We start from the raw sequence: 23,403 nt of genomic DNA on the forward strand, positions 1-23,403 counted from the left end.
TAGCAACTTGAATGGTGGAGTTGACCTTTGACTTCAAACTTCCGCAACGAACACCAAGTCAAGCAGTATCGTGCCTTGGAGGCAAAGATTTGAACAAAGGTTTACCATTGCTAAATCACAGAAAGAGCACCAAAATAGTGAGATGAAATTAAGATAAGAACAATGTATGACTCTTAGAAAATTTGAATTCTCAAATTAAAAATGAGGGAAAATGTGTAGTCTTTGGTAAGATACCATAATGTACATCTAATGAGGGAAAGCACTTGAAGAATAACATAACTCTGCCCTGGAAAATGTGGACTATATGAAGAGCCACTTTTTTGCCACGAAACCAACACAACTAGAGAGGGACAATGCACTGATATCCCAATCTGAAATATGCATGACACCAAATTACACAAAAATTATTTGCAGCTGCCACAGCTACCTTGGTTTGCAGAGCACCATCTTTGTGCCATCGGTCACCTTGCAATGAGGAACCAGGCATGGCCCTTACCTGCCTTCCCTCCTCCTGTTGCCTGAAGTCTCCTCTCTGGGAGAAGATGAGTTTCCTGGTGTCCTTCCTCCAGCACATGCTAGAGGGCTGCTGACCCTGGCAGAGGGACCTGTGCATCTGCAGAGAGCAGTGGTGAGGAAGGAGCTGTAGGGCTCAGGAGCCTTGGACTCTGCAGGGTGAGGAGGGGAAGCCACAAAACTCCCAGTGCCACCACAGTTTGAAGTCTCCCAGGACAGGTTACACCATGTCCTGTTAAGAGGCAAGACAGAGTCATAAACTTTCTTTATCTGCAGAGCAATATGTTCCAGGCTGAAAGACAAAATCTTTGTGTTGGGTTCTCCATCTTCCAGCAGACTGCAAAAGGTTTATTTTACCCTAAATGATACTTCTTGGGACTGTGACAAAAGGCAGGGTGACTTGAACCCTGCTTCAAGACGAACAGAACTGACACAATTGTTTCCTTTTTTCTCTTGGCAGAAATCACACAAGGGCCCAGAGATCAAAATGGCAGCAGAAGGCATGCTGGCTCATTTTGCTGAGCTTTGCAACTTTTCCTCCAAAGACAACAAGTGACCCCCCCAGGAAATCTCTCAGCCTTGAAAACAAAATCCACAACTTGTGTAAAGCTTCTGGGACTAGAGTCGCTGCAGTTGAAGACTGCAGGCTGACTTTATAAAACTCTGTCTCCTGAAAGTTTGCTCCCATTCTGAAAAACCCTTCTGATTGCTTTTTAAGTAACACTCCATTTTCTCTGACTTTAAAGTGCATCCCTATACCATGGGATCGTACACATTTCCTAGGTATGTTTTCAACAGAAGACCACAGGAGTGTTAAGCCATGAGAGAGAGATCCCTTGCCTTTTCACAGCCCAACAGTATCGCTCCCATCTTGCTGAAAAGGCTAAAGGCGTCACAGCATGGTTTGCAGCCAGTTCCATGGATTACACAAAGAAAAGGTGCACCAAGCCATTTTCAGATTAATGAAATTACATTTGCTGCTGCCTTTCACACCTTTAGGCTGAACTAAAGGACGAGAGCATTTATCCCAAAGTTACGAGAAACCAAAACTAAAGGTTAGGGAGCGCCCCATTCAGGACCGCAGGTGCGACCTGCAGCTCCAGCAAGCCGGCAGAATATGGAGCGGGGACGCCCCTTACGCCGTGGGCAGGGAGTGTTGAAGCCCTGCAGGCGCTGATCCCCACGTGCCCGACGATGCCAGCGGTCACAGTACGGCTCCCCAGGGAGAAAAGCTCCCTCACAATCGGCTGCTAAGCCGGGCTCAGAATTTGGGGCCGGTCACAGAGAGGAGACCCTCCTCCCCTGGGCTGGCCAGCCCGCCGGCCGGCCTCCCTTCCCCTCCCCTCCCCGCCCCGCCGGCCGGCGGAGGGTCCTTCCCCGGGCAAAGTTGCTCGGCGTCCCCCGGGCGAGGGGCGGGGGTGTGCGGCGCTGCCCCCGCCGCCTCTCGCCCGTGTCGCCGAGCTATTTATTTAAATCGCAGATAAAGCGCCGCGCCGCCCGCCCTGCCGGGGACACGCAGTCTGGGCGCCCGGCGGGGTGGGCAGGAAGGAGCTCATGGCCGGGAGGGCAGCCCCGGCCCCCGTGGCTCTGCTTTGCGCCCTGCTCTGCGCGGCAGCGGCGGGGGGCGGCCCCGAGGACAACCCCGCTCCCGGCGCCTTCGGCCACGTCTACCGGGGCTCCGTGAACATCAGCTCGGAGCGGGTCTACGCCTTCGCCTACCGCAGCGAGCCCGGGCAGGTAGGAGCGAACCCCGGCGCGCCGGGGTCCCCGCGGCGGGGCGAGCACCGCGTCCCCTCGCCTCTCGGGTGGGAGGTGTGTGCCGGGGAGGAACCGGCGCCGCTGCGGCTCCGCCGCTGTGCGGGAGCGGGCCGGGCTCTCCCTCTGTCCTGCCCGCATCCTCCCGCCGCCGCGGTGGTCGGCAGCCGCAGTGCACCTGCGGGCTCCTTTCCACCCTTCCTTCCCCGGCGCGGACAGGGCTCCCCGGGGCTGCCGGCTGGGAGGGTGCCGGTGTCCCAGGGGCTGCGGGGTGGGCAGGTGGATTGGTGCCCCCCACCGCCAAAGGGGGGGTTTGATATCCAGCAGTTCTAGCAGCAGAATGCGTTTGAAGTCTAGAACAGAGTTGTGAGGATAATAGTACTACATTGAAAATAATTTTTAAAAAACAACACCAAACCCACAAAAAAGCCAAACTACCAAAAAAAAAAAAAAAGGAAAAAAGAAAAAAAGAGTGTATGTGCGTGTGCACTTAATAAGCCTTCTTAAATGCCGTTTTCCCCACTATGCATTTCCTTAGGATCAGGGTGCTCTCCCCTGGTAGCCTGGGAGGTGAGGCAGGGTTGTGCCGTGAGGTGTTTTGTGGGGAGGATGCAGGGCAGGGTGGCCAGGGCCATCCGTGGCTGTTTGATGGTGAAAAGAAACCTCTCCTCTATGTATACCCAGTTATTGTGGGTTCCCCCCACCCCACTTTTTTGTCGTGTTTATCTCAAGTAGCTAAGTGGTACCTTGGAAACTCTGCCTGCCCCCCTCCCCGTTTTTTGGATTAGGTGTTAATTAACTGCTGAGTACGATGATCTGATGTACCAAAAGATGGTGAACTAGGTAGATGACTCTTCCCTCCTGTCCTCAGTTGCACAGAACAATAGAAAATGGAAACTGTGGCTTTTTCCCACACTGTATACTATGCAATAAAATGCACCTGGTATTTATGGGGCAGCAAGCAGTTGGGTGTCTGGCCTATGATGCAACTGAGCCCAGCCTTACTTAACTGTTGGGTGTCACCAGTGATCTCAGGAGGTCTCACCCAAAAGCACACTTTGGGTTTGAGCCTCCTTTTGGAAGCTGGACGAGGTGTAAGTTAGGTTTCTTCAGGTGTTACAAGTATTGGCTATTATGATCAGGGCCTATTGGCAGTCCAGATGTTGTCTGTGGCTTGTTAGCAGAGACAGCATGAATACTGACTTCAGTTAAAATTAATCTGGTTTCTTCAATTTAATGTGCTGTTTGAAGCTGTGTGATTTTGCTGGACGCCTCTGGAAAAAAAGCTTTCCCTCCTGGAGAGCTACAGTGGGAGGAAGCACATGGCTGCTCAGGGGTGTTTGCAGGTACCTATATGCAACTTCTAGGCTACTTCTAGACACTAAGCTCTTCCTGTGGCTATGAAGTACAGACTGCTCAGTACAGACTACTGCCTTGCTTAAGCAGGAACGTTAATGGACTAATCTCCATGGTCCTGTGTGCTGGAACGTGAAGTCTCTGCAGAGATAGGGTCAAGAGCATATCTAAGAAGGGGAAATTCAGGTTTGAGATTTAATATTTTTTTCAGTGCAGAGAACTCACCAAGCACTGCCATGAATATGCTTAGGGGGCCATGCAACCAGCTCCTGCTAGGAAAAGTGTTTGGAAGATAAAAACTCTTTAAATAAAGATGGAATTTCATTGGAAGTTTTCTGATGAGGGATGCCTAGAACGGGTTCTGATAGAAGAGGAGGCTCCAGAGAGACTTTCTTATGGCCTTTCAGTATAAAAAAGCTTATAAAATGATTGAGAAAAGCTTTTTACAGTGTAATGACAGGACAAGGAGGAACAGTTTTGAACTGAAAGAGTGTAGATTTGGGTAGGACATAGGGAAGAATTTTTTTATGGTGAGGCACTAGAACAGGCTGTCCAGAGAAGTTGTGGATACACATCATTGGGAGTGTTCATAGTCAGGTTGGATGGGGCTTTGAGCAACCCGATCTAGTGAAGATATCTCCCTGCCCATGGCAGGATGTTTGCACTAGATGATCTCTGAAGATGATCTTCCAATTCTGTGATTCCTCACTGAGCTCCACAGGTGCCATTTCTGAGATCAGCCAGTGACAGCTGGGAAGAAGGTGGCTGACCTAGTTGGGGGGTGCCTGTGGCTGTGTGCAGCCCCTTTCCCAGCTGCAGCCCTGAGCCCGTGAGAGGCAAACATGACTGGATCTCCTCTTGCTGGCATGGTCAAAGGTTGAGCTGTCTTGGTGTTCCCGTGTCTCCCTGTCGTTTAGAATTGCTCAAGATTTAGAAGCTTGCTAGTGGAAACCTTGGCCTTTAATCACCAAGTTCTTGTGGGGCAGGGTTTTCTTATGCAAAAGTTGGGAAGGTGTTTAGGGACATGCTGTCTTCTTGGTGTTGAGTCTTGTGAAGGAATGCAAGTCCTGCAAAAACTCAGTGTATTAGTCATTGCCTTTTGCTACAGTCCTAAGCCTTAAACTCCTAGTGAGGGAATACGAGCCAGTGTTTGCCTGTTGCCTGCCACTTGAGAGCTTTCTCAGCTCTTCCTGGTCTTTTTGGTCTCTTCCTGTCTGTGTGCTGATGGCAGTTTAGCCAGAAGCCTCTGATAACTCAAGGCAGATACTACGTGGGCAATTAACCTTAGTTACAGAAAAGTTAATTGAATAAAAAGAGCATTCCCCATATGGAAGGGCTGCCGTGGATGAGTTTAATTGCTTTCCCCTCTGAAACAAAGTCAGGTCTGGAGTGATCTGGTTCTGAAAATAGGAATTTGTTTTCATGATGCTGTAAATTCTGCTGTTTTCCCCTCTGCTGCTCTCTCTCATGAGGCCAGGCCTACAAAGCAAGGGAAAACTTGGGAACAAGGACAAAATGTGAGGGTTGGCTTGTGATCCATCAACCCTCTGTAAATTTTCTGGTTGCTGATGTTCTGTGGGTGCACAGGCACGTCTGAAAATGCAGCTGAATAGAGCAGTGCTTGGATGTTGGATGAGAGAAAGGAGGGAACAAGACCTTTTCTCCTGTTTGGTGCTTTAGACACTTGCTGCTTTTTGAAAAGTGTTGTGCTTGCCTGATCTCAGAGGGTGTTCTTCATCCACATCATCATCCTTACTCCTTGGGATATGGAAATGCATGCAAGACAGGAGGGAAAAAACAAGTGCCATGAGGGTATTTGCAAGCAGATAGATACAAGGTGAAGAAACCACAGCTCAGGGCTCTGCAGCAGAGCTGCTTTGAGACATGTGGCTTCCTCTCTGTACAACTTGTGGGTGAAATGAAAATGATGATACGTGTATGTGGACCAAATCACCTAGCTGAAACTTATGTGTAAAACATCTTTGTCTTTGGAGGGGAAAAAGCCTTCCTATGTGCTGTGCAGAAACACTTGTCTTGAGGTAGGAGAGCTGACGGTCTTTTATGTGTTAGGATTTAGGCCTTAATTGCTGAGGTGGAAATGTGAAGGTAAAGCTGTGCTGAGGAGAAGCACAGCCACCTCTGCTTAGCCTTACTGCTAAGACTAAGGGGGTAGTCTTACTGCTTTTTGAATTCCCTTTCTTCCTCTTCTAGCTGTTCTTTGAAATTTTCCCCCTGTACAGCTCTTTGTTTAATTTTTAATTCCGAGTGTAAAAAATATAGTAATAAACCAAACTGTGTCTCTTGTTTCTATGCCCTCGTGCTCTAACAGCAAAGGCAGATGTGCACTGTTAGAAGTCTGGTGAACAATTAGTTGAGCAAACAGGGTTATTTTATATTAGGATTATTTACACTGGAGACATCCAGGATGGAGGTAAAAAACAAGCACACTCATTCCACATGTTCGACATGTCCCTGCTTGGGAGGGAGAAAGGAAGGAGACGTTTGCTGATTTGCTGGAACTGCATGTGCAGTGCTTTCCTGCTCAGAAGACTGAAAAAGTGCTGTAGAATGTTTCTGCTGGATTTACCAGTGACTGGAGAAGGCTTTATGTGATAAGTAAGAGAACCTGCTTAGTTCTGTGTTTGCAGTAATACCAGCGTTTTCAGAAAGAATTGTGTCTGTGCATGTGTGTGTGAGTACTGATGGAATTCAAAGTGAATGAGACTTTCCACCACTGTAGGGTCTGGCAGTTGCTAATGGTTAATTTGCTGAAAACACAAACTGTACTAATATTGTGCAGGTTGGTATGTCCTGTACCAAAGTGTAAGCAGTCCAGGAGAATATCATGAGAAAGAAGACATCCGAAGTTCTTTTTCCTCATTGGAGCTCAGGTCAGCTGAATGTATGATTTGGGAAATACTTGCACTATATTTAGAAAACCAAGTATCTCTGAAGAGAACAAGTTTCCAATTTTCCATTTGTAGGCAAAGCTGCTGCAATCCAGACACAGTTCTTGGACATTCATGCAGTACGTGTTGGTTGCGATGAGCTCGGAAGCTGAGCAGTGGGCTGTGCCTATTTTAAGAGAAAGAGTGGGTGCTATTTCCCTCCTCCTCCCTTGCCAGGACTAGGAACAGAGCCCCAGTTCCCATATGGCCCAATTTACCATAAATTGTGATTGACAGTTGATTAATCTGTGGCTTCTCTGCTGAGCAGTGTGAGGATGTGTAGCCCTGGAGTGAGTGTCTTGTCTGTGAAGTCTCTCTGAGAAGTGATGGGTAAAAAATTTCCTTCAGTGGTGAGAGGCTGTGTGCTACCGGGGAGGGTTGCTACTATCATTACCCTTTTTTCAGAGTTGCAGATAGGAAAAAGTTGACATCCCTAAAGGAAGAGCAGTTTCAACATTAGCAAGAAGATCAGAAGTCCTCCAATTACATGCCTTAAATTTTGTGACCAAGTGCCTTTTCCAGCCAAAGAGCACAATGTATTTGTGTTCCTCTGACCTCTAGTGAATGGGTCTCGCTTCCGAGGTGTGGATGGTAGTTGCACTTGCTTTCCTTTAGGCAAGAAGCCAGAAAACCTGTATGTTTCTCTGGAATTGTGTGATGACTCACACAATTGCTCAGACTAAAGCCATATGTCCTAGCTGCAGGAAAACTCTTTGATCTGCTACACAGGGCAGCCTGGTTTAATAAGTGGCAGTGATCAAATCTATGTTTGCTGTTCTCTGCTGTTTGACATACTAGTGTAGGTCTCACTCCAGCAGCACCCATGTCTATTATAACAACTCTAAGAGCAATTTTTTTACCTCTTGCTTCTGAGCTGGCTTTGGGTTTCACATGTAGGAACCTTCAGGCTAAACTACCTTGAAATATTCCCATGGTGTCCTGCACACGTTCTCCATAATGTTAGTCTTGGCTCCAGCCCAGCTTTCAGTCCACAGCTACACCATGCATGCAATAAAACTTTAGTCTACTGTTTGGAGAAGGCTGAGCCTGAGCTATAGTGAGGACAACAGGCTGAGTTCTGTCTTTCCTTAATGCTGAGTGGAAGCCCACCAGTTTAGCCACAGAGATGCAGGTAAAAATCAAAGAAATTGGGAAGATTACAAATAGTTGCATAAAAAGATCTCCTGATGTTGGTAGAGCTGCTGTTATTACAGGATCTCCAGGGCCTGAACACTGGTTGGTCTTTGGTTGCTGGCTCTGGTCTGTTCACCACAGGACCCTGGAAGAGCTTCAGCACACCATTTCTGGAATCTAATAGTAAATGTCTTATGTGACAGGAATGTAGGCACGATGTCAAATCCAAAAAAAATCAAAGCAAATTATAGTATATGATGTCTGAAGCCAAGCAAGGTTCAACAGAATCCCTTTGGAGTAACTTTTGTGTATATAATTTATATTTCTTAAAGAAAACAGGCAACCCTAGGAGGTGACAGCATAGGCAGCGTAGAGCACACAGCACTTGGAATGTGCTTGCTGCTTCTCAGTGGGTTCTCTTGAACACTCCTCACCCTGCCTAGGGTCAGACAAAAAGCTTTTGCTTACACGGGAAAACAAAAGTAAACTATGAGAGAAATTGCGTGGGGATCTACTAAAAACTTAAACTTGACTTTTGTTTTTTGCATCAGAAAATACAGTCTTAAAAACTCTGACAAAAGTGAGATATCTTAGGTGAAAGAACAGTGTGGGATGTGGCTTTGCTTTGGGCTGAGGATAGAAGCAACTGAGATCCTCTCAAACTTAAATTATTCTTTATCTTTCTAGGATTTTGCACTTTGTGGTTTTTCCTACCTAAGAGGCACAAAGAGAGTACATCTTGACAGAGGCTATCAGTTTGCAGGCTTTAGGGGAAAAAACTGAAAGCTGCTCTGGTTTCTTGCAGGGTAGCCAGCAGACCTTCAGATGGTGACTGCAGTGCTGGCAAGAATTTTATTTTTATTTCTAATGTGTAAGCTAATGCTGTCAAGCTTGATAACTTGTTCTTGAACTAAAGAATCTCTTTTGAATTTGAATGTTCCTCTAAATCTAAGTAATTCTCTTCTTGTTGGGCTGTCATGTTTAAAATCAAAGCTGATCAGGTTTTGTTGTTCCCTCCCCAGCCCCAAGATGTTTAGATTAAAAAAGAAAACAAATTCTGAATAAGAGAAACTTCATCAAAATGCCTCTCCTCAGTTTGAACTCTTTCCAAGAACAGTGCAGCAATTGATTATACATTTGCATTTTAAGTAGAGGCTGAAATGTCCTCAAATAACTTGTGCAGAGGTTGTTGGTAGGGAGGTAAGCTTTTTCTGTATGAGCCTCATCTGCTATTTCAGGGGATATTTAAGGAATCCCAGTGCAGACTGTAAAAGGTATATTGCAAGGGTGTGCCATCTGCTCAGTTTGAAAATATAGTTTAGTACATTTGCATAAGCAAACATAATTTTGTGCTGTGTACACTTGGAGAACCACAGAGGATTTCAGAAACAGCCTTCCTTACTTTTTACACTGATGTTTTTCTTTGAGCGTAGAAATAGCTACTTCAGAGTGTTTTAAAATAAATGGAAAATGGTTTAAAAAAAAGACATCATGCATTACAAGACATAATTCAATCCACATCCAAAGTGTTGAACTTCTTCACATACTGAAGTGAAGAACTTGGTAGCCAAGAAAGACCCAGGTATCCAAGTTCTGACAGCAAACCCCAGAATTATTGCCAGGAGCTTGGAATTACACGGTTACAATTTGGAAAGGTTATATACCATTTTCTTTCAAGGGTTGGCCTGGCCCAGAGTTCCAGCTGCTGTGGTTTAGGAAGATGCAATTATTGCAGAGTAGTTTGTTCCTTAACTGACTGTTCAAAATAGGATTTTTTATTTTTAACGTATTTCTGAAGTCTGGGGGTGTTCAGAAACAGGTACCTACTTCATCCAGCATAGCAACTCCCAGTTTTTCCTTCTGGCTGTCCTGGAGACTCCCTGGCGACATTGGTTAGAGGACAAAACTTCAATAATGGAAAAAGATAAATATTATCATGTTTTATATTTGTCTTACTTTCATTTATGCTTCACAGATACTGTTGCAAACAAGTGAACTCATGGGAAAGTCCATGGCAGACTGTAAATCCACACAGCACATTTGCACAGAGTGAAACATTGAAATGAAAAATACTAATCCTGGAGCAGTTATGTTAATGTGTCCAAGGCTGTGCTTGACATACTCAGAGTCTGTCTCTTCATTAATGCTGCTTCAGGTGTTTAATACTCCTGGCAGAACGCTGGAAGAAAACTCTGGGCCAAGGTTATTTGACAGATTGCTTTTGGCAATTAAGTCTTATTGACTTTGGAGCTCAGAGACAGAGAAAGGCTGAAAGGGAATGATCCTATGAGCTCCACTTGTGCTGTTGTCAGCCAGGAGCGGTGCTCACATCTCATGGGATGGCAGAAAAGAGGTTCTCTAAAACCTGTCGCTGTCTCAACTGTTTTCCTTCTGGGTCTCAGCTTCCCTTATTGCCTCGTCAGTGGGAAGATCAGCAGAGCTGGGCGCTGATGGGGTATTCATTCACTGCTTCCATTGCTCCAGTCCATCTGGCTCAATCCTACTTCACTTCATTTCAGGGTTTGTATAAAAATGAAGCGCCTCTTTCTCGTGCAACAGCCGGCAGCAGCAGTTTGGTGCCTTTTGCACACGTGTCCTGGGCTGAGACCTTTCGTTGTTGCAGCAGTCAGTGTTTGCCTGCCGGATGTGTTCCCTGCCCACGGGCCTGGCCCGCTGCCTCGGCAGCCCCAGGACCCAGCGCTGTCGCAACAGGGGCTGGTAATCCCAACAGGCTGCCAAGGAGCGGCTGGCGTGTGGGTGCGGCGGAGAGCGTGGTGCAGCCCTGGTGTGACTCAAAGGCTTTGCTTTGCAAGAGCTTTTGGAAAGGAATCCGTGGTAAAGCCCTTGAAAACCTTTGCTTACAGCACAAAGTGTTGTTGCAACCTCCTGCCTTGCCCTTAAATTCACATCCCCACAGTCTTAAAATGATGTGTAATCTCTGTGGCAGATACAGATTTAGTAATCAGTCCAAAGATTCTTTCATGTCAACAAGAGCCTGGTTTATTTTGCTTAATATTTGCAGCCACGTTGGTTCTGTTCAGCTGTGCAAATTTGGGGCTGGCTCCTTCTGCCTGTTCCCATCTAGAAAATGGAATTCAGTTGTACTTTTTTTCCTTTCTCTTCTTCCCTCCCCCTATCTCCATGGTGGTGGTTGAACTGAAGTACAAATATTTGTCTTTCCTGGTCTAACACGTTTTTATGCAGAGCTGAGAGCTCTCTCTTTATTCAGCTGTCTTATTGCTCTGTCCGTCTTGAAACACAGGAGAAACTTCAAGGTCAGTCATCTGAGAAACAAAACTATCATGAGCCTGGCTGGTGAATCGCCCCTGCACACGGAGAGCCTTGGCACTGGGAAGGAATGTGAGGAGCAGAGGTCTCTGGAGCACTCCTGACCCTGCCTCAGCCCCGCAGCACAAAAGGCAGCAGTGTGGTTATTGCTGACTAATATTTGTGCTGGGCCTGCCTTGTCCAAGGCAGCATTTGGTACACAAGTTTGTTTGCCAAGATGAGAGTTTCAGCTTGGAGGGTGCAGGTGAAGTCTAGCACTGTATTATAATGCCAGCCTCCTGCTGGGAGTGTACAAGGAAGGGGAAGGTGCAACTAGTTTTCTGTGGGGCTGGCAATGATCTGCTCCAAAATGAAGTCCCTCAGCAGTGCTGGCAATGCAGGAGTGACAGCAGCCTGGTTGACCCTGTTTCTGTCCAGGCAAAACTTCCTGCTCATCTCACCAGTGCTCAGTGAGTGGGGATCGATGGACAGGAGGCTCATAGTCTTTGTGATGATTATAATTTTAAATTAAAACACTGCTTTTTCACTGGTGTTCCTCTTGTCTCCACATAAAGTTTTGTGTTGGAAGGGGGAGGTACGTGTGATAGGAGCAGTGGTTCTGTAGCAGGAAGGGTTCTTGAATTAGAGCTGCTTGTTTTTAAAATGAAGTAACCTTTGGAAAGGTGTGGAGGGGGAAGCATGTTTGAAATAAATAAATCTTTTTTTTTTTTCTTCACCTCCTGCTTTTTTTCACTCTTGTAAAAATATTTTGCTGAAGGCAAATGCCAAATGACTTTCAAAGGGAAAGATGGGATTAGTAGCATTGACTCAATAGTGAATTCATTAAATCTGTAGCATGAGACTGTATATGTTGTCTATATCAAGGCAAGAGAATCCAGGAGCAAAGCATGGATTACAAGTTTAAGGTAGGTCAAATAGCAGAAGGCCTAAAAAAATCATAAACATCCATTTATGAGTGTTATATTTTTATCCCTGTCCCTTCTGATGCTCCTGCTAGACAGTTCATCCTGCCAGGGAAAATGGCTTTCTCCAAGACACTAATTAGGGTTCCTTCTAATCTGTAGCACTAAATTGGAGAGTGAGTGACAGCAGATGAAGAGAAGCCCTGGTTGCAGTTAAATGGTAATTCTTTTCTGTGCTTTCCCAAGCTTCCTCATAATTGCACCTACATTTTTCTGGACTTATGCCCAAGCTTATTTCCAGGTTGCCAACCATTAATTGGGGACTTCTTGTGCAGGTTTGGCCAGAAGGCAAATCCCACCTGTTTTGTTGCAGTGTTTGGCAGAAATAGCTGTTGTATAAGAAAGATGCCCATCAACCAGAGCTGTTGGGAGCTGCTGCTACATCCCTGAGATCCTGTGAGGGGAGAGCAGAGCTGTACCCTGGGATGGGGATCTGGCCCCTCACTAGAAGTGCAGGATCTGCCCACAAGAGGCCCTGTGTTGCTGTGGGGATGGCAGCAGGGTACATAACTAGATGGACTGGAACCTCAATTGCCATCTGTCCAGCTTCTTAATCACCCTGTTTGTTTCCTGGACTTTATTATAAAGGTATTGATGGGGTTAGACTCAGTGTGATGCTCCAGATTGGTCTGGGTTTGTGCAAATGTAGGAGGAGCAGAGGTATTCATTGCAAGGGAGTTGTTGGTATATTGAGGTGAAATTTAAATTACATTGGGATCTTCTTAACGAGCTGTTCTGTAAGTGTTGCTTCTGACTTTCTGATGTTCCTCTGTGTTTGAGGCACCCTGTTTGAATGTGGCCTGGGAAGCAGCTTTGCCTGTGTAGAGTGCAGAGAGAAAGGTTAGAGGGGGAAAAAAGTGTAGTGGGATCCCATCTGTGAGCCCATACTTGGGCCATAGTTGGGTCCTGCCTTGATGCAGCTCAGTGTTGCCCCAGATACTATCAGACCAAAAAGAGCTCAAGGCACCTGAATATGGGCTTTTAGGGGAGCAGGACGAAGAAGCTATAACCAGCTGTAATAGAGGGCAAATACAGAGTGCTGAGCACAGTAAGGATGTAGAGAAGTCATTATGGTAGTAAAATGACATATACCAGTTTTCTTGTGTGTAATTGCTTGGATTTAAAAGGTATTGAGTCTTGAGACTCTTACCTCCCTCTCCTGATATTCCTATTTCCTACACATATTATAAGATAATGGAATAAGCAGCAAAGCTGAATAAATGTTGTAGGTGGTGTATAATCAGCTTAGTTTTGTGGAGAGAAGGAAACCAAAAGAGGAGTCTGGTTGCTGGATCACAGCAGAGGGAAAGGACTTCCATTTCTCTGGCTTTCTCTGTCAGAGCATTAATCACCAATGCTTTTGTTTCCCTTCCCTTGTGCTTCTCTAGGATAGATGGGAAACTTTCTTTTCTTACTGAGGATGATCAGTCACCATAACAGGTCTCCCAGAGAGGTTATGGAGTCTCCATCCATGCTCAGCTGGCTCTAGGTGATCCTGCTTGTGCCAGTTCTGGTCTCCCCAGTATAAGGAAGGTAGGGACTTGCTGGAGAGAGTCCAGTGCAGAGCCAGGAAGCTGATGAAGGCACTGGAATACCTCTCCCATAAGGAGAGGGCTGGGAGGGAATTGTACTCATTTAATGTACACATACTCATGTACAATTAAGAAAACCTATCTGTAATATATGCATAACTCATGTCCTGGGTTATGGTCTGTATTTGTGCAGTCAGTGGAGAAGAGAATTTCCCAATCTCTGGCTTGTATTTATGGATCGTTGAGGATGCATATGCCAGTAGTGATATTTGCTGTGAGTTTGGTGTGAGCTCCCCATTGCATTGAGCTGATGTGCTGAGCCCTGGGGGGTTCACAGAGCCATGTCCAGCCTGAGGCAAGCAAGAATCACTTCACTTGTGGAGGTGGGCTTGCTTGAACTGTTTCATGAGCAAAAAGCTGCTTGACAGGTAGCTGAAATGTGTCCTTTCTGCAGTGATAGTTGTTTTCCCCATGGGTGAAGAATTGTTCCATGTCCTTGCAGGAAACTGGCTTGACCATTGTGTCTTCGTGCTCCTTAGATTTGTTTTCTTGTTCAGTTCCAGTTGCTTCCTTCATATCCTCATTCCCTGTCACAGCAAACACCAGGAAGCAGGAGCAGGAGCTTGTTCAGCCCAGTCCATGGGTTTCCGAGTCACACCAATGTGTGCTGGCTCGGCTCCTTGGGGCAGCTGCAGGGACTAAGGAAGCCACTGAGTTGTCTTCCAATGCTGCTGTGGTGACACCTTTCAGGTGTTCCTTGTGTGTTGTGCTTTGTGGTGCCATTTTTCTTAGCTTTGTTTTAGCACTTCATGGTGAAATATACTTGGAAACAAAATTGCATATGTAGTTCTTGTGACTGGAAGGAAAAACTGGAAAGCAGGCCAAAAGAGCTTTGCAAAGGTTTAGAAGCCAGAAGGCAATGAGAAAAGACACCCTCCTATTTCAAGGGGCTTTAAATTAAATTGTTTGTTTGTTTTTGTTGAAGACCTAATTTTTTAGGAATTGATGGCTGTTGCCTCTGTATTATGGTAATAATGTCAGGAAAACTGATGCATATGGCTTTCAGGAAGGTGTTTTGTTCTACTAGATTCAACTCTTATGTGAGTCTAGAATCACCAAACAAGAATAAATAGGAAATCTTTTTTTACTTGAAATTGCAGAGGTAAGTAATTTCTCTGAAACTGGTGTCCCCAGGGTAAGAATAAGCTGCTGCCTCTGATAACTCTCCTTCTAGCTTCCTAATTCTGTATTCCCTTTTCAGAATGTGCTACCTCCTAGACCCTTTACTCTTCTTAGAGGGTATAAAATCAGAATATCTGTGAGAAGTATTTTACTGATCTAGTGAGAGTCCATTATAATCTTTCAGGATGTGGCAGGTTTAAAATGTGTATATATTATCTGCTTAATATGTTTTCATTATTTCAAGGCCTCTAGTTGAGCTGGACTGTTTCTTACCATATGATGAGTTATGCACTCTTGTATTTTCTGTTCTTTGTCAGTGTCTACAGTTCTGGAGAGGGAGCTGAAGGGATGCTGTTTTCAAATGGAAATGGTGATATTTCTATGTGGTACAGACAAACTTCTTGCTTCTCAAATAGTGAACTGAGGGTGTGTTACACTACAGCTGTCCTACCTCTGCAACCGTGTGGTGGCCAGTGATAATGTAAGGAGAAATTTCAATGGCTGGTGCAATGGGCTGCATTAAAACATTTTTCACAAGCAGCCTTTCTTGTCCACTTGAGGGCAGTCAGCAGTGTATTCCTGTTTTGTTAGGTGGGATTATGGTCATATTGGAATTGTTTACATGAGAGCCAGCTGCTGATCTGCTTTTTCATCCTTGGCTCTTGAGGTCGTCTTACTTTCCCAGTAATGTTGATTGAGTTGGGCACATAAGAGTCTGGCAAAAAAATTCTTAATTGTAGCTCTCAGTCTTTGTCTTGTGTGTCCACGTCTGCTTGTTTAATTTTTGTAAGGTAAGTTATGTATGTTGTTCCCAAAAGAAGGTACTGAACTCTCTTATGTATTCTGCATTTGTCCACTGTGTCTTGTCTGACAGTCACCTCTGACCTGGGCACAGGGCCGTGATTCTGGACTGCAGCATCAGCAGAGAGGCACTTCTGTAAAGGACTTCTGGATCTGAGTAATGAGTCTAGTGATAAACACTGCTGATCTCCCTGTCCATATTGTCAGCACGTAGGTCAGACTGAGGAAGGAGGAAAGGCTTCTCCCATCTAGATTTGGAGCTGCCTTGTTCTCTACCTTCAGCTTATGCTCTTTTCCCACAGGTGGATGCAGTGCGGGTCTATGTGAACAGCAGCTCTGAGAACCTCCAGTACCCCGTGCTGTTTGTAGTCCGCCAGCAGAAGGGAGTGCTCTCGTGGCAGGTCCCACTGATTTTCCGAGGCCTGTAAGTACTGGAGGCTCTTCTTTGTGACACACTCCTCTCTCTGCACACTCCTCTACCAGCTGTATTCATCAGCAGCCTCCCTCCCGTGCTGCATCTTGTAACCTGTGTACACTGCAGGGCTTGGTTGGTCCTTGCTCAGTGCCAGCTGGGTGTAGGGAGACCAGGATTTCATAGGTAACCTCTCACCTGGCAGTGTTCTCTTGGCTCTTAGCTTCTCAGATATGTGCACAGAGCTCCAGGAGGCTTGTCTGCAGGGATCTGCCTGTGGCACCAGTCGCTGAATCTACCACACATCGTTGCTGTCATTCCACAGTTGCCTGCCGTGTGTGCAGGTGGTTCCTGGGCTCTGGTTTGGGGCAGGGTTTGAACAGGCTCATGAAAGAGCACTGTAGCTTCTGTGTAACAGTGCATTTGGGGAAAAAGAGCTTCTGTTTCTCACCTCAGGAATATTTAAGTTTATTCTAGGGGGTGGTTGTTTTGGGGCTGCTTCTTTATGAAAACAATGCTGCTTTGTATCTTCATTAACCCCAGGGCTTGGTGGGCTGCACATAGAGAATTTTCAGGCACCTTAGTCCATTTCAGATGTGAAGCTTCATCCTGTGACTGAATCCTGGTGCCAGCAGCAGATATCCTGCAGTGTTTTGCCTGATGCAGGTGATGGGTACAGCAGTGGCTGTCAGTGCTCTCTTTGCCTCCACTAAATGGCAGATGTTAGAAATCCACAGCTGTCGTGGGCATCCCCAAGGGAAGTGAAATGTTGAGGATGACCAGTCCCTTGGGCAGATTGCAAGAGGCAACAGAGGTGGAGCTTGAATGCTGAATAAAGGAGTGAATGCTCCTGGCCTTTTAGATGAGAATTTCAGCTATGCAAACAGGCAAAATGATGCCATTCTTAGTAGTGCTGAAAAACCTCTTAACTGCTCCTTTCTCTCTCTATCTCTCTCTCTCTCTCTCTTTCCTATCCAACTTTCTCTTCCCTCCTTTCCCTGGCTTTTGTAGCTATCAGAGGACCTACAATTACCAGGAAGTGAGTCGGACCCTCTGTCCCTCTGAGCCAACACCTGAAACAAGCCCCTCTGAGCAGATTATATTTGTGGACGTCGCTTCTATGGCACCATTCAATATTGCGTATGAGCTGCTAGTCACCAGGCTGGAGAACTTCCAACTTGAGTAAGCTGGGTTGTGAGAATACAAATACAATTTCTTCATGTATCATTTGAACATCACTTAAGGGACTTGGTCCATCTGCCTACTCTTCCCTTATTTTTCCTTCCTAGGGGGAAAAAAAAAATTTCTTTTGTTTAATCTGAGGGTACTTTGGCTGTGTTCCAGCTCTAAAAGTTTTAGACTTCAACATTGTGGCATTTGTTTTCTAGGACCAACAAAGCCTTTAACTTCACTGCCAGCCCTTCCCAGCCCCAGGTAAGGAGGAATCCTGTGTAGATTGCTTGTATGTCTTACCACATCCAAGTGTTTGATGTGATCTTTCTGTATGAAGTTCAGAGTTTTTTACTAATACAGTACAGAATCTAGAAAATATGAAAGCTAAAACTTAAGGCATCCATATGTCTGTTAGTTCAGAAGGAGGCATGTATGAGCAGCACCTCCAGCTGAACAGCTTTGCTTAGAGCCCTGCAGATACAAATCCCCTCTTGAATGAAAATGCTATTGGCAGTAACTGTAGAGATATAGGAACTTGTAGAGCTAGGAGCGTGTGTGATTTACCCAGGCTTCTGGGACTCTGTTTTTGTTGTTGCTTTCTCTGTTAATAACACCATTTAATTTTAGGTTTTGTATTACCAGGCATACCAGCTAATCCTTTCTGCTGACAAATGTCTTAATCTGGTTTGCAGATTCATGAAGTGTTTTATACTATAGAAGCATAGGGAATGATGGTGACTCTTTGTAAGCACTCATTACTTAGGATTTTGTGATTTGAATATAGAATGTTTAGGATATGAAATTAACTTTGTGTCTGTGGTCTGATTTTTTTGTCACAATTAATAATATGAGATTTATGACTTTTAATGAATGACCAGGTGTATGGAGTAGAAGACTGCTTCTTAGTTGGTATAACGCTGAGGCTTTTGTCAATCAAAGTATTAAGCAGTCTTTAGGGGGAAGAAAAAAAAGATGATTTAAAACCCAGATGAGTGCTGTAAAAAAAAAGCAACAACTGAAGGAGATGTTGTCTGGAGCCCAGCTTGTGCCTGAGGGCAGAAGCAGAAATTGGATATGCTTGTATAGGTGAGAAGTGTTGGCTGGACGTGCATTTAACACTTGCAGTGTGTGCAGCAGAGAAATGCCAGCCTCTATGCCCTTGTGTTAATTCTGTACCTTGGTGCAAGCATGGCTTAGAGGAAATTATAGAAGAGTCCTCTTGGACTAAAAGGTGATCCTCATGCCCTTAAAACTTTCCAAGGGGAAAAAGTGCCCCTGGGAAACCAAGGAGCTCAGTCTGCCCATGTCCTTGCTTGGTGCAGACAAAACTTCTCTGCTAAGGAAACAGGCTTGGTGAGTTTTCACTTTGTAGGGACTTGTGGTTGGAGCCAGCACTCCTTCAGCAGGGAAGGGACCCTGCTTGGGCAGGGGTGCTGGGAATAAATGCTTTAGTAGAAATGGGCAACTTGGAAAAGGCTTGGGTGATTTCCTGCTTGTCCCTGCCCTCCCAATTTGGGGCTGTAATTCCTAGGGATTGGCACGGGGGAAGAGAAGCAGGAAACAGCTGGTGTGCTTTAGTGCTTGCTCAGCACTAAAGTTTATGTGCCAGAAAGGGAGCTCTACAGCTGGGAAAGTCTCAGGTGATGGTTTTGGAGCAGGGGTGGTGGTAGCTCCCAGCGTGGCAGCAGTGGCTGCCTGGTGACTGTATGGAAGGGAGGAAGGTGGCAGGTGGCACTCCTCAGCCTTGTGTCCCTCTGAGGGGGTGTGAGGTGCCCATCAGCCCCTCGTGGTAGCTGTGGCTTGGAGCCTGAGCTCTCAGGGTCTGGCCTCCAAGTGGGATGATGGGAGCCCCTGCTCAAGCATCCTGCTGGGGCATGCACAGGAGCCCCACTCCTCCAGCAGCTGGCTGAGGTAGTGCATCAAACTTTTTAGCGGACAAGTATACAAATAATGATATTTCCTTTGACATCTTTTGCTCAGATCTGAAAAAACAGCTTTTTCTAACCCCACAGACTGTCCTGTGGGCCTGTTCAATGAAGGAGATGCTGTTCCTTCCCCCAGGAATATTGCCAGATATTAGTGTCTCACAAATTTTTTTGGAGTTACAGCTGAATTATTTTCAAAGCTGAAGTGCAGAGAGAAACCCCCATTATGCTTTGCCATCAAAGCAAACAAACAATCCCAAATCCCTCAACTAAGATCAATCATTTATTTATGAAACTCTTGACAGAGTTTCAGCCATTTGACCTAATACTGTTCATGGTCTGTCTTTGAGGCAACCCATTTGAGAAAGCCCATGATGTTTTCCATATATAAAAGTACAGCCAGCAGTATGGAAACATCTGGAAATTGCTCATATCAATGTAAAATGGAATAGGGTGTAAAATTAAGTCACTTTAGCTTCATCAGGTGAGAAAAAGGTGAAGGGATCAATGCTGTCTTTTCCACATCGAAGATGTTTGTGTCTAATAGCATACTGTGCAAGGGGGACAGTTGCCTATATATATTTAATCTGCTCTTCTAATATTTGAAATCCGATTTTTTATGAAAGCCATCCACATCCAACCCCAGAGCCCAGCTTGGGCTGTTCAGGTAGCTTAGGAAGGTGTTGAAGATACTGCCAAGGGTGATTTCTGGGTCATGTTTCTTGTACTCTGCTTTCTCCACAGTATTTTCTGTACAAATTTCCTCAAGATGTCGATTCAGTCATTATTAATGTGGTGTCTGATGCAGCCTACCCGTGCTCAGTTGTCTCTGTGCAGGATATTGTGGTAAGTCTGAGCAGAGAAGAGTAAGGAGCTGCCTGCTGGAGCTGTGTCCAGCTGTGAGGGGTCTGGGCCCTGCAGAGGGAAAAGCCCAAGGCAGGGCTTTGCCCTGGTGGTGGTGGTAGAGGGAGCCCCTGAAAGAGGAATGAAAATTCTGTGGGAAGGAGGCCAAGAGAGAGATGCTGAGTTCAAGCAGCTCATACTGAGACGTTTGTTGTAAATAGGTGAACAAGCTGTTCCTTTCTAGCCTATCCATAGGGAACACATTCCACAGAGGGACTTTCTCTCCCTTGTGAGGTTCCCTGCTGCTCTGAGATATGGGTCTGTCTCCCATGGAGGATGTTGGGTAGAATGTTGGTGGCTCAGGGAGGGAGCAGTGCTGTTCCCTTAACTCTCCCCTGGCTGAAGACAGCTTGAGGGGACTTCTGATTTTCAGACACACGGTGTCTTTCTTCCTTGAGTTTTGCTCCTTTCTGTACATTTCATCCCCTTTCCTGGGGTGTTCCCTGTCATGGAGGTTGGCTGTTGCTTGCAGCTGGGAAATAGCCCCATACTTACTCTCTTTTTCCACCTCACTGAATAATGCAGGGGGCTGCAGTATAGGAGCAGACAGAGATGTAAGATGTTCTATTCCCTTGGATACCCCAACTGGTGCCTTTTTGTGCTGTTTTCCAGCCGGCTTCCTTTGGAAATAGTTTGAATGTTGTCCCAGGTTTAACCCTTAGTTGTCTGTTTTAGTGCCCAGTGTATGACCTGGACTATAACATGGAGTTCAGTGGAGTTTATCAGTCTATGACAAAGCAGGCAGCCATAACAGTGCAGGTGAGATGCTGATTTGTGTCCCAGTGTTTTCTGCTGCCTGTGTAGCAATTAAAACCTGATCTCTGGCCTGTTGGAGGGGAGAGGATTTGTGTCTCATGGATTTTCTGTCTTCTTCCATCGTTCTGTGCAGAGAAAAGATTTCCCTGGTGAGCAGTTCTTCGTTGTGTTTGTCATCAAGCCAGAGGATTATGCTTGTGGGGGTTCTGTGCCTTCTTCAATTCATGGTGAGTTGTTCTGGGAGGTGGATTTGATTGCTGCATCTGAGTGATGGAGCAGTGGGTGTCTTTTGGGACCTTCCTGCGGGATGCCACCGGGTGATTATGTAGGTCTGTCTTATCCAGGTAGTTGTGAGGAGGAGTGAAGTATCAATTTGATATTGTTGGGCGGGTTAAAAGTCTTGATAAATGCAGGAGGTAGCTGGCTAGTACAGTGCCTGGCATGCTGGGGTTATGTGCTTTTCAGCAGCACCACTGGGGCTTTGGGAGACACTGGAGTCATCCAGGCAGTGCTGCTTACAGCCTTTTGTTTGGTTCTCACCTCTGCTCCCTGCTGCTGTATTATCCTCCTGGCTCCATGGAGTCCCAGTTCCTGCAGAGAGCATCTTTTCCAACTGCTATCTTGGGATTTGTGACAGCTCTGAACTTGGGGGAACAGGAAAAATTGGTAATTCTGGGAGAATAATATTACAAAGACTTGTTCTAGTGTCTTTTCCAACCAGAAAACACCGTGTCCACTTGCTAGGCAGTGGTAAAAGCAAAGTCTCCACCACTCATGTAGTGGCTATAACTGGAGTGGGAACATTCCTATTCCCAAAGCCTCAAAGCTTCCTCCCTGTAGAAGAAGCAAGACTGCAACCAGCAGATATATTGAGCTCCCTCAACAGCTTTTTACTACTCCCCTGCCACCTTTCTGCCCCAGTTTTCCCACGAAAAAAGAATTGTGCCCTTTGGAGTGTCACTCTCTCATCCTAATGCTGTCAGCAGAGCTCTACTGGCCACATGTGCTGAGCCCTGCAGAAGCAGAGCGAGTTTCTGGAGTAGCATCCTGCACAGAAGTGTTTTACTCACGGAGATTTGGCCAAAGGCAAAAATGGGCTCCCACTACCTGTAATGAGAGAACCTCTCCTTTGGGGATTAAATGAATAGGAGTTGAGATGCCTTTGGGATTCAGACATCCAGACTTAAGCAATATATGGAAGGCTCAAAGCAGGGATTTCTAGTCTGAAAAAAAAGTTTGTGAACAGGGAGGAAGGGGGAAACATTTGGGAAAGGCTGTTTATTGATAGATCAGAGAACATTTTAAAGCAAAACCACCCCACATTTTAGTGAAAAGCCAGACCCTGTTGGTTTTGCAAGTTCAGAGAACCAAGATCAGTGCCAGAAATCATTAATGTTGATTGTTTTTATATTTTCTGTACACTGCACCTCACAGGGAATGTCAACCGTACCTGGAACCTGCAGAGGACAAAGAACCTTCAAGTGACAGTTGTGCCCTCCATTAAAAGTCAGTGGCTTTGGGTAGAGCAATGCAACTTTACAGGGCAACCTGGCACTTCTGAATACAGGGGTATGACTGGGCCAGCAGCCTCTGAAGGGATGGTGCAGACAGCACCAGCAAAGGAGGCAAAACCGCTTGGAGCCTGCTCCCTTCCAGGAAGGGCTGTGTGGCCCACCAGTTAGCACTGGGGGTGAAGAAAAGGGGGGAGATTGTGCAGAACAGGTTCTGTCAGTTCCTTTTGAAGAAAGCAAATGGGTTTGGAAGGGCTGTTTGGGGCTGGGCATTTTTACAAGGTGGTACTGGGAAGAGTGCTGACCCTGAGAGGTGCTGTTCCTGCTCTGTGAGCTGACTGATCCCTTCTCTTTCCTCAGAGTCTGTTTATGTCCAGGCCATGTTCTTCAGCTTCCTGAGTTTCCTCTCCTTTTACCTGGGCTCAGTGGTTGTTGCTTTTGTGCACTACATTAGGTGAGTCAAGGGGTTATAAAAGAACAGTCTTTCTGTTTCTTGTCATCAGGGACACCACACCCTACTGAAAATTTGGGATGAGTGGGGTGGCAAGCATCTAAGCAGATCAGCTGAAGAAGTCCATGACTGCTCAGTGGGCTCCTACTGACCATCAGCCAGAAAATACTTTTTCCTCTGCTATGGGGACATGGGAAGGATGAAAATCTAAGGGTCTGCCCTCCTAGTCTTGTAATGCCCCAACCCTGTGCTCTCTTACGTAAGGACACTGGGCAGCAGGTGGGAATTGTGAAGGGACCAGTCTGGGATATGGAGTGTGAGAGCATGCTGGACTGAGAACTGCAGTAAGTGGCAATGACACAAATTGGGCCTTGGAGTCCCAAGAATGCTGGTTCCCTTCCTTACCTGCTCCCCCTGCCCCAGACTTTGGTGTCTGGGCTTGTGTTGGAAAGAATATCTGCATGGGCATGGCTTAACTTGAAGACACATCAATGAAAATACATTTCATTGGAACAATTCAATGAAATTACTTAAATGTTTGCTCTTATTTGCTGCTATTTTTCTGTGTTGTGGGAATATGTGGGAATAGGGGTTTGTTTGGTTGGTTGGTTGTTGTTTGTTTGTTTGTTTTACCATCTTCTTTGTGCTTGACATCTCCATTGACAGGGGTGATAGGGGCTTCTTAAGCATCGTGCTAGTGAGTGCCTCTAAATCCTGCTGCCACTTCAGGACATTCGTATGGGCTTGTTCCCCTGAGAGGGAAGATGGGTTTGGAAAGATGGTGTGGAGGTCTCTCCCAAC

General features: G+C 46.0%; 1 protein-coding gene across 4 annotated transcripts in view; it reads left to right on the plus strand.

Moving 5' to 3' along the window:
• Window positions 1–1,841: 1,841 nt before the first annotated feature.
• The window catches only part of SIDT1 (SID1 transmembrane family member 1), a 40,031-nt gene continuing 18,469 nt past the window's right edge, over window positions 1,842–23,403 (plus strand). For 2 of the 4 annotated variants that reach the window (XM_059838116.1, XM_059838117.1), the window contains exons 1-9: window positions 1,843–2,250; window positions 15,774–15,895; window positions 16,895–17,065; window positions 17,272–17,317; window positions 19,726–19,827; window positions 20,560–20,643; window positions 20,774–20,867; window positions 22,075–22,146; window positions 22,512–22,605. In XM_059838116.1, the coding sequence (XP_059694099.1) occupies window positions 2,068–2,250; window positions 15,774–15,895; window positions 16,895–17,065; window positions 17,272–17,317; window positions 19,726–19,827; window positions 20,560–20,643; window positions 20,774–20,867; window positions 22,075–22,146; window positions 22,512–22,605 (968 nt within the window). In that variant the 5' untranslated portion in view covers window positions 1,843–2,067. Of the gene's footprint in view, window positions 2,251–15,773; window positions 15,896–16,894; window positions 17,066–17,271; window positions 17,318–19,725; window positions 19,828–20,559; window positions 20,644–20,773; window positions 20,868–22,074; window positions 22,147–22,511; window positions 22,606–23,403 lie in introns of all 4 variants that reach the window. The other 2 variants (XM_059838115.1, XM_059838118.1) reach the window with 2 other exon arrangements.

The sequence above is a fragment of the Haemorhous mexicanus genome, chromosome 2 (genome assembly GCF_027477595.1).
Source record: "Haemorhous mexicanus isolate bHaeMex1 chromosome 2, bHaeMex1.pri, whole genome shotgun sequence".
NCBI lineage: Eukaryota > Metazoa > Chordata > Aves > Passeriformes > Fringillidae > Haemorhous > Haemorhous mexicanus.